We start from the raw sequence: 11,283 nt of genomic DNA, 5'->3' as shown, positions 1-11,283 counted from the left end.
GCTGGTTTCGCAGATGAAATCGCTCGTGGCTCTGAGGAACAGGCTTTAGCAGGTATAATGTTTACCACCGTCACCATATTTATTTAGCAACTTAGCATGCTGACATTTGCTAATTAGCACTATACATAAAAATAGAGCTGAGGCTGAGTTTTTCAGGTATTTGGTCAGAAACCAACGTGTTTGATGACATGATGGAGCCATGTGGAAAGTTAAAGGGTCACCAAAATGACTTGTTTTATCTTCAGAGGGGGACATCTATACCAAATGTCACGGCAATCCATCAAACAAGGAATTTCTTCAGACCAAAAATGTCGACCCCCATGACCTCACGACGGCGCTACAGGAAGAGCTGTGATCACTGTCTGTAGGGATCATCCTCTGTGAACGTCTGCAGAGCTGCATGGCAACCTGTAGTTGTTTCAGTCCAGATCAAAGCGACTGGTGTGTTGCTCCCTTAAATAAGAAGAAACACTTGAATTACACAAAACATTTTTTTTAATGGCAAGACAAAAAGGACATGACAATCAGCCCCTGATAATGTGTCGTTTGAATCATAAAAAGCAGTGATTAAAGCTGACTGTGACCCGTCTCATGAACTGAAGTTCGCTCTTCTTCACTCTTCCTCCGTGATCAACAGTACTTTCAACTCTTCATGATCTCCCACCTCATGTCAGTGAATCCAGCACCGACTGTCCACACTCGGCCTGACAGAGACGACACATTTCGACTCATAGATGTGATATTACGACTACTTACAAAGAGAGACCATATATGTGTGCCTGCCTGGCAGCTTTGATTGGAAAAGACAATAAATAGGGTTTGAAGTGCACATTGACTTGACAGTCCTTCCTTAACATCTACTGCAGAATAACTTATTTCTTCAAAAACATTGCTCTGCAAAGAGCACCACACATTGATCAAGATGTTTTAGAACATAAACTGAAGAGTTGATAAATAGACACCATAATCTGTTCATATACGTTAGTCTTAACTGCTGAAGGAGCATCTGTTTACCATACTGCTGTACATACATTACGAGCATGGAAACATTTGCTTTGGCCTAAAACTACAATTATTAATTTGTACGGCAACGCTTTTATGTTACCGGGGTTCCGAGCTGTGAGCACCAGTCCAGATCCTCACAGCATTTACAGTATGACCTGAAGAGAGGTAAAGAACAAAGCATGAGGTGGAGGAGAGTTGTGGACCTGGAACAGAAGAAGTCCAGGAGACCAAGAGCTGCAGCGCTGGAAGCCTGTTTGCGTTAAGGCAGATAGATGTGTAAACAATCCTGGCGTTGATCCAGGTGGCTCTCATGATGTGTAGACGCACGCACGCGCACAGTGCAGGCGTGAGTGTGAGCGCTGCCCAGGGAGACAAACGCTCGTTGTTTTGGGTCGAACTCAAAGTGAGTGTGCTCCGTGGTCGTCATCCTCTTCCTCGCCACCTTTTCTTCAACGCCGTTTTTTAAAAAAGATTGTGAGAAAAAGCTCGGAGGAATTGTGCATTCAAACCACTCAAGTCCGCATCCGAAAACACCCGTCGTTGTTTCAGGCGCCCGTCTCTGCTGGTAGCCGCCTTACGGGCTGTACGGCGGAGGCTTCTCGTCGGGATGGTTGTGAGGAGGAGAGTAGCGGGGAGGGATCATAGTGGGCCACAGGTGGCTGGCTCCTGACTGGGAGTCATCTGAAAGACCTGAGGAGTCGGGGAACAGGCAGGAGCCCTGCAGGCAAGACACAACATTGAGGAGATCTGGTTACGACTTTGTTTTCACAATAGTTCAATCAATCACTTATTAGATTATATGTATATATATATATATATATATATAGATTAGTACAAATATAAATAAAAAACTGTACAAAATGTGGTCCCTGAATGGGTTTATGAGTTAATGGTCGTCTTCCTTAAAGAGTTTAGAGAGCGAGTGAAAGAGTCTTTATGTCTGTTAGTTTTGGTTTATCTTCATCTGAAACTGCTTTCTTTATCAGCTGTTTAATTATGCTGCAGATGTTTACCAGCCTATTTTGATGTTGACAGCGAGAGATAAACATCAACAGATTAAGAGAAAGTATCAGAGCTAAAGAGACTATTGACTGCAGGCATTGAGACGTTGAGCCCGTTTTCGAGTTAATTCTGAAGTGAAATGCCATTTCACATCATAATGTTGCCCGATTACGTTCACGATCATTCTGTTCTTCAAAAAACAAATGTTTGAATGAAACACTTGAGCTGAAATAGACGTCACTGATGAAACAGATAATACATCCATAACTGCCCTGATGCAGACCAAGCTCTGCAGATTTGTATTGGCCCTTCACCTGCATGTCGTGAGCAGTGTAAGGCGGCAGGCAGGGGGCAGTGTTGTAATATGAGTTGATGGTGGTGGTGGGTGGAGGAGGCTGTGGGGGGACTGGAGCTGTGATGGCCTCTGGTTCAGATGTAGTCTCTGAGGCAGCAGAGGGAATCTGACAAGGACATGACAATATTGATCAGTTTCTATAAATTCAAACGCCAGAGAATTACAATTGCTTTACTCAGCTCATACGGACAAACCCACAATTATTTCAAAAACATTCCGCAGTATTTGAGCCCAGGTGTCCGGTGGCGTCTTCTCTTTTTTTGTTGGTTAATAAATGTACCCACCAGGTCTTTGAAGCCTCCCAGCACTGCCGCGGTGATGATGCCCAGAAAGAGGGCGACGATGTTCAGGATTGTGACGGACCACAGCAGGTGATAGAGGTACACCACGTCTTGGCAGCTCTTCACATCTGTGTATTCGTGGTAGCCGCCAATGAACTCGACACGGCTGGACCAGTGGATGGGACAGAGAGGGAGACGGCGTACAGTCAAGCTACAAAAGTCTCTAATTCAGTGTGTCCTTCTTGTATTCCAGACACCATAAAAGAAAAACATATGGTTTTGATTTCTAGAGATAAATGAGTCGAGGAGAGCAAGAGTGTTTGGACAAGAAAAGGACATGCAGAGAGGAAATGGCACCCTAAAAACACATAGTGAGTTACATCATAAAGACTCCACACAATTGCTTTAGTCATCACTTATCAACATGAGTTGATCATTTAATCGCCGATATGGTTCTAGAAAAAAAAAAGGGACCTACTTCCAAATCATGGATGATTTCCTAAACTTTTTCAAAACATCTTTATTCTGAAGTCCCATAAGAGGATGTTCTCTGAAACAAAGGTTACAAGAAAAGAAACAGTCTTGCTCTAATACAATCAACGTTGAGGTGTAAAGAAATCTCCCACAAAAATGGCACAACGGCACACGTCAAAAATCCAAACAATCAAAGCAGCACACGTGAGGAGCCACTGAATCAGAGGTTTGTCCGTAGCTCAGCGTACTCACTTCCCGCAGTTGTAGAGGTCGCAGCAGTAACAGGTGTTGCCCTTCACGCGCAGGTTACAGGACGATCGCGATGATGTCTGACAGGGCACCTGAAGGTCAACAAATATTTGACTACTCAACAATGTCCCCATACAACTTCAGGGCGAACACATACACCGAGGATGAAACGAATAGTATTTCTGTAAACAGATTGTAAGTCAAATGTGTTTCTTACATCACGTTCAGGTGAAGTCTCACTTGAGTGATACTCACAGCGGCCGGCGTACAGAGGCCTGAGGTCCTGCAGTGAGACAAACATTTTGAATAGATTTCACAGCACAATTCGTCACTGGTCGACTTACAAACCAGAGTGAAGTAGAAGAAGCAAAAGCAACGAGACAAGAGCTTGAATAATGACCAATGTTAATCATGATTATAGTGGGGAAATCAAACTTCATCAAGCAAAACCTCATAGAAAGCTAGTAAGCAAGGCGGAATTATGAACTAGGTGAAGACTGCCGGGGACACAAAAATCATTCAGGTTCATGAGGTGAATTAGTTTGTGGTAATTTGAGGGTCAGATTTTACTGGACACATGCACTTTGGAAGTAGATCATCATTATAGCACATAACTAAAATTACGATTGTTATTATGCACTTAATTGTGCACCAATTGATGTATATTCAAGAAAAAGCAAGAAAAGATGTTGTCCTTTGGATGTATGTCAGAAAAAAGACAACATCATCTCTTCAGTCGGTCACGGCATCATATTCATAATTCTCTTTATTAAATTTGCGTGCCAGCAGCCTCTTTGGAGTTCAGCGCACAAAATAGCTGATCGGAAAAGAAATGTTCCATTTCACAGACGCCACGAAAACCTGCTAATGGTACTGATCTCACTTTTCACCCCCCCATAACTTACTTTAGCATAATTGTTTTTAAGAGTGCATCGGTGGTTACTTATTGTTTTAAAGTACTTTGCGTCGTGGAGAATCATCTCACACCACATAATATATTAGTCTCACTGAGAAGGGTGCAGCAGCTGCTACAGACAGCCACATGTGAGCGATGGCCTTGCAGAAGGGCAAACGTTTTACTATATGTCTAATGCAGACAGAGTATATTAAGCTCTAATGGGGATGGCATTGATTAATCAGCTGTTATGATATTCATAATTTATCAGCTTGCTTAAATAAATAGAAGCCTCAGTGATACTTACAATATGCCTCGCAGCAAACACTCCATCGACAATCGCGCAGCAGAAGGCAGCCACCACTCCGAAACTGATGAAGACAATAGATGCCACTAACTGTGAAGGAAAACATCAGCTTCATCACTCTCTATCACTCTGTAATGATTTTGAGACTATAAACTCAACTTAAACAGGCAGCATTTTGATTTGTAATTGCTTCCTCTCACCCCTTGTATCGGGTTACATTTTTCAAAACCAATGTATATCATCATCATGATGATATACATTACATATATACATACATGCAGTTTGCATCATCATATCATCAACATTCAGAAGTATGAATACTTCTGAATGGAGATGTGGAGGGGGCTGTGTGGCGCTGTGGTTGTCACCAAGCTCCAGTGATGTGTGTCCTAGCTGGTACGGTGCCCAGCTCGTTATAGACACTGAAACCCTTGACACCCCCCACCCCCCATTCACCGAACTCTCCTCCCTACACTCCTCAGTGGAAGACAGCATGTATTCAATGACACCCCACCCCACCCCACCCAGCTCGCAGGAGGGAGGCAGTGCAGGTGACACAACAGATCAAACAGTGAGAGGTAACAGGGATTTATGTCTGCGCAAAGATTTCTATGATGCTAACATGAATACATCCAGCAGCATATGGTTGTAAACGAAGGCATTTTTACCAACACATGTTTAGGATTTGAGTTGTTGATTGTTAGTCGGGCTTATCGTTTTTTAACAACAAAAGTGACAACTTATTTCTTTCCTCCACTAACGCACCATTTTCTGCCAAACTAATAATAATAAAATAATTTCTGTATTTGTGTTTTTTTACTCTTCTGTGGATGAGACCCAAATCACATCAATGGGAAACATTTGAATCAAAGTCTCATGCTGGAAGACCTCTGTCAAACCAATCGGTCCTGATGAGTGTTAAACTCTTCATCAATAACCTCTAAAGATATTTTTCCAAACATAAACTTCCAAACATAAACTAAACCCAGTCATTGTTTTGTCCAAGCAACAGTCCAAAATCCAAATATATTTTATTTAATATCATAAAACACCCTTCAAGCAGTGAATTGCTGGCATTTGCGCTTAAAAGGGAATAAAGTGATGAATCAATTATCAGGATAGTCAGTTCATTTCATGTAGGACAACTTATCATTCAGCTCTATGCATCTAATAGGCCAAACCATTCAAATAAATCCTCAAATTACATGTAATAAAATGTTATGGGAAACAGCATACATGTTCGGGGCAGCATGGTGTAACATGTCATAGCTCAATCATTTGTGGGATTCCAGCCATCCAAACCTTGCTGAGTGATGTGAAAAGATGTCACGCTACAAACTCATTCTTCATTGCAGCCCGGTAACCCCCACCTGCTCCCCTCAGCTGCAGTTTCCTTCCCCACATTCCAGTGTGGACATCTTTCCTCCTCAACTTACACCCTACTTCTATTTCGGGCTCCATCTCCCTTGAAGCCCAGGATATTTTCTCCGATACACAAACCTCCTCGAGCCAATTGGGATTCCCAGTCTGGGTCCGTCCGTTCTTTCCGCATTCACTATCGGCCTATCGGCTGTCGTAAGGTCATTGGGTATGGTACTCAGTTTAAGGACAGTTTTCTGTGAGGGCAGAGATAAGGAGACACCAGGCACTCAAAGCGATCTCCATGCACCGAGGTAACACACATCCTCTTACCATTTGCCTCTTGTTGTCTATCAAATGAGAGCCGATAATTCCCAGAAAAGAGCCAAAGCCCAGCTGAAAAAATAGAAAAAAAACTGTTAGGGCATTTATCTAATTTTATTATGAAGCAGTTACATAAAACATGTCTTTCTGTCATGCACTGGTGGAGGAATTTCAGCAGGTTTACAATCGTATAGATAAGCAAAACACATTGAACCATGCATTTGAGGATAAAGTGTAAAGGTGCATCCTAAGAAATGTTGCTGACGTACAGTGGCTGCTTTTTCAAGTCGCTCTTTACTTGGAGGCAGAATGCTAAAAGTCGAGTGTTGTAAATAAAACACATTTATGGACTGAGATACTTCACCTCACTCAGCCCCTAATGACTGATGCTGAATAATGAATGTGGGGAAAGTTCAACTCTCAGAGACCTTCAGTAATTAGTTTGGGTAGGAGAGGGAAAGAGCTGGCTGGAAGCACTCTCCCTCACTCACACCTCAGTCGCTATGAGCTCTGACAGGTCTGCTGCTGTGGCACGCAGGTGTGAACGGGCACTCACAATGACTCCTGGGTAGTAGCCGCCCACTGTGATGTTCTGCGCCCTGGTGGTCGCTGCCAGGCCAAAGATGAGAATGAGTATGGATACGATGAACAGCAACACCGTCACTATTATGGATTTCCTCTTCCTCTTCTGAAAGGACTCTGCCAGACAAATGAGAGAGCAGTAAAGTGGTGTGAAATCAGAGGATGAGGCTGCAACTAAAATCCACCACACGCATTGATGCAATGGGAAAGAAGAGATTTAGGACTGGACTCAAGTTTCTGTGTCCCATTTAAAGTGAGTGGACTATTCTAAAAGGTATTTAGCACTGAAAATGACAACGATTTATTATGTTGCTCACGATAGAAGAAAAAAAACATCTGGCTTGTGCGCCAACGGTAAACAACTTAAAACAAAATACACCATTTTTACTTGACATATTTATAAATGCTACTTTTTTCATGGGCTCAAATGAGGTTGAATAATCTTACAGCCAACGTACTTTATGTTGTATGTATAGTAAGTGTATACTGTATACTCAAAGTAATATCGCAGCAATACAGACAGGACAACCTTCAACACGATACTAATAATACCACCAGGAAGGTGCATCTGCTTCTGGCTGATCTACTTTGTCTATTTTTGTTTACTTCTTCCTGTTTTATTTATTCCGCGGTGTTCAGAAAGCTCATCGCAACATCGTCAGACTAATAGATCGTGGATGTGGCCTCTATGTTCTGTTTTTATCAAACAGAGAGTGGGTAAGCTACAACACAGACGTCACTGCTGCTAAAGTATGATGCTCCAACCTGAAGACCTAGAAGTGGTCACGACACTGAACACGGAAAGCAAATGTTCTCTCACCATAACCGCCTCTGAGATTAATAATCGAGAAATATATCTCCAATTTTGCGGCGCTGGCAGTTATATTATAATAACAATTATATTTTTGAGGATACTGCATTTCCTCTGGGATTATGTTCATTGTAATTCTGTATTGTAGATCGTTTTTTTTCCAGGTCTCAAATGCTAAATTGCAGCTAATTGAGACAATGCATGTTGCTGTTTTGCGTCATTGAAATGAAAAACAAATGTCTCTGGTTTTACCATCACATCACATCCTTTCGGTTTTAATCTCAGAGACCATGTCATCCATTGCTGTTGCTTTTAGGTCAAACATCATATGAAATGACAACAATTTTGCCACCTAATATGTCATCTGATTGCCAATATAAGGTTGAAGTAATAACATTGTTGATACATTTGATTTAATCAATGTCCTCTGGTTCTAAATTCATACATGGCTAAAGACGTGTTAACTATACTTTCAAGTATGGGTACTGTTATTTGATTTAAGATTAGTTGTGTTTATCATTACTTATTAAATACCACTACAAAAGTAATGGCCACACCACCAACCTGTCTATGCCTCTCCAGTCAAGTGATGCTCCAGTAGGTGACTATACTTTTCATTCTCAAACATGGCCCTCCAATTAATACGAGGTCTAAAGAAAATGTACATGGATGCTACTTCTAGTTCCTGTGTAGACCGAGTACAACCATCAACAATTCAGGATTATGTGACATAACCATAAATCACACGAATGCTTCCGCTATCAACTGTGTAGATTGAATGCTACAGTTAACAAGCCAGTTCTATCTAGTGAGAATAACCTGATATGGGCAGCACTAAAACGCACACAAATCTATTCACAGATGTAAACCCTGCACACGAAGACCCTCTTAATAATATCATCATCGTGGAAGCAGAGCGGCCATCCTGCATGGACCTGTGTGCCAGGCGGTTACCCATCAGAGCCAAATATCCAGAGCAAACATCCAGAGCAAACATCCAGAGCAAACATCCAGAGCAAACATCTAGGCTCTTGTGGTTACTCAACGTCGTTGCGCCTGCAGTGACGCGCTGCGGCCTGGGCCAGAAATTAAAAAAAAAAAAGACGGTCCGGAGATCAAGGAGTGTTTTTGTCTGCTTTTGTGCGAGGAAGAAGAACAAAAACCCATACCGTTGCTTTTTTTTAACCGACAGCAATAAGAGTGAGTGGTGTAATTATTACCCTTTGTGTGTAGGACCAATGGAAAGACTGCTCTCGGAGCTACAATCCTCACAATGTGGTAAACTCAGAATTGTATTTAATTGATCAAACCTGCTGCAGACACGCTGTTGACCTTGCACACACACACACACACACACACACACACCTACCCAAGCTTGTTTCAGAGAGGGTCAGCCTGCTTGATTGAAGGCTCTGAGCTTGAGGCATGTTGGCTGGAGGATGTTTTAACGCAGTCCGCTGGTCAACCCTCTTACAAATGAAGAAAAAATAAATAAATATATATATATATTTAATCACGACTCAACGGTTATTCGCTATACATGTTTAGAGCTAGCTGGGGACAATCGGGAGCAAACGGTGTGCCGGCTTGCTGTGGCATTCTCTGGTAAACGCCCTCCGTCCTCGCCCAGCCCCGTGTGCGTCTCACATCCCCGCGGCTGCGATACATCCGTCGGCCTCCGTCCTCGCGGCGTGTCGGTGTCGAGCGGCGGGTCTCTGCTGCTGATGGCTGTGTGTGCGCATGTCAAACATAAAATTATTCAACAAAAGCAAACACACTCTTACAGTCGTTACTACCTGAACTTGTTTCAAAGTGTACTTAACCGAGTTGACATATTATTAGTTTCCCCCGGAGTCACCATGGTCGTGACTTCCGTCACAAACCGCTAGGTAACGAAATGTTCATTATAACCCAGCCTGCTCATATCTTCTCAGTAGATTAAATATAAGTAACACTAAGATACTCATTCAAATATTCCGGCATTTTAATGATAAAGACCTGCTGGTCGTTGTTCTTATATTTGAGCAAATACAAGTAATAAAACAAAAACGTCACAGGGAGGTAAATGCAACGGGGTCTCAGCACGCATGCTCACCATGAAAGCAGGGGAACGATGTGAATGTGAAATGAAGTGAAATAAATAATGTTTAGTTTGTTTAAAATATTGTATACTGCTACGTATGTGGTTGACATTAATTTTAGAGCTTCTTTGTCATGGTTTGGGAGAAAGTGCAAGTTGGAGCTGGCACAGGTCAGCCCCCTCTTCAGGCCGAGGGTCGAGCGCCATCGTGTGTTAGAAACCCAGCGTTGCATTCAAGAGCCATCAGACGTTCAATGAGCAGCAGGTGAATTACCAAACAACGCGACACGTGCTGCCTTCAGGTACGCGAGTGCTTAAAGTTCTGAACTTTTATTTTGGTATACAATTCCCTTCGCTCCGAAATAAAAAAGGACCGTATACATTTTGTTTAATATCTTATATTTTACTCCATGTAAGCAATGAAGGTTGTCACTTAATTTAGTAACAGCAGCTTTGAGGAAATCCAAGTCCGATATGAGACTGGAAATGCACATTAACCACAAATATCAAAGTTAAAAGAATCATGAAACCATACTTAGGCGATACATTTAGATGTAAATAAATAATAAATAATATTATTACATTATTATTTGTAATCATTATCTCTTTTTATTTAATGTAATTTTTTTAACCTTTACGTGGTTGCAGTTTTATTTGTCACGTCAACATGACTGTAGCTTTCCCTGGTTCGGTTTTTGTGGAAATCATTAAAACATCACAAAATAATTTAAATCTAATTTAAACATTTTCCTCTAAAGGTGACGATCAGGTCAACTCTTGTGGAATTTTCCAAAGTATGTTTGAAGGAAACAGAATCATTTTTTGGGGTGTGCAGGCTGACTATTAGTTAAAAGGCTGCTGATTTGATCCAGGAACTGTTTTCTAGGTAGCTAACACACTAGAGCTACAGTGCTCTTGAGCAAGCCACCGGAACTTCTCAAATTGCTCCATTGTTTAATCAAATTACCACACATCAAATCTGTTGCATGTTTTCATGAATGTTAACATGGTGACTGATCTACAGAATCTGTGGCCAGGTCATACTCTAGTAAAGAAAAAAACATCCACCCATAGTGGGGTTAATATGGGGCCCATCAGCTCATTTGTACCCCGCGGCCCTCTGGTTGGTCATGGAGCTTTCCCTGTACAATTGCATGTTTAGCCTATAATCACTTTAGGGACAATGCATTTATTATGTACCCTGCAGTTAAAGGTAAGAAGCAATCAAGACTATTTTAAATGGCATACATAAATAAGATAAAGAGAATCCCTCTGCATGCAGGTACATGCCATTGCTATAGGTAGACGTTTCAAAACGTTCTGGTGATTTTAGCTTCTCTGCAAATTCCCTTATCGAAGGCCTTCATTGTAACATGCACACGCATAAGCACGCGCACACATGAACACGTGCACGTTTTTGCCGCGAAAATCTCAAAGAACAGTTTTTTCCATGACGCAATTTCTCTTTTCATGTAAAAGAAGAAGAAAAAAGCCCCCCCACGCGCCCACTTTTAACATGGGGTACCCGAACGTTACGTGACCGGCGTGCAGATAGGATC

General features: G+C 42.0%; 1 protein-coding gene across 1 annotated transcript; it reads right to left on the bottom strand.

The window, feature by feature from the left end:
* Nucleotides 1-477: 477 nt before the first annotated feature.
* Nucleotides 478-9,107, bottom strand: tmem255a (transmembrane protein 255A). The gene is made up of 10 exons (XM_034543623.1): nucleotides 9,014-9,107; nucleotides 6,808-6,950; nucleotides 6,261-6,323; nucleotides 4,569-4,658; nucleotides 3,584-3,649; nucleotides 3,370-3,458; nucleotides 3,122-3,193; nucleotides 2,647-2,815; nucleotides 2,322-2,468; nucleotides 478-1,723 (listed from the first exon to the last, which is right to left on the bottom strand). The coding sequence occupies exons 1-10, from the start codon at nucleotides 9,069-9,071 to the stop codon at nucleotides 1,580-1,582; spliced, it is 1,041 nt and encodes a 346-aa protein (XP_034399514.1). The 5' UTR covers nucleotides 9,072-9,107; the 3' UTR covers nucleotides 478-1,579.
* Nucleotides 9,108-11,283: the final 2,176 nt, after the last annotated feature.

This window comes from Cyclopterus lumpus, chromosome 10, assembly GCF_009769545.1.
Source record: "Cyclopterus lumpus isolate fCycLum1 chromosome 10, fCycLum1.pri, whole genome shotgun sequence".
NCBI classification, from domain to species: Eukaryota; Metazoa; Chordata; class Actinopteri; order Perciformes; family Cyclopteridae; genus Cyclopterus; species Cyclopterus lumpus.
The sequence above is the reverse complement of the archived record's forward strand: the minus strand, read 5'-3'. Positions and strand labels throughout refer to the sequence as shown.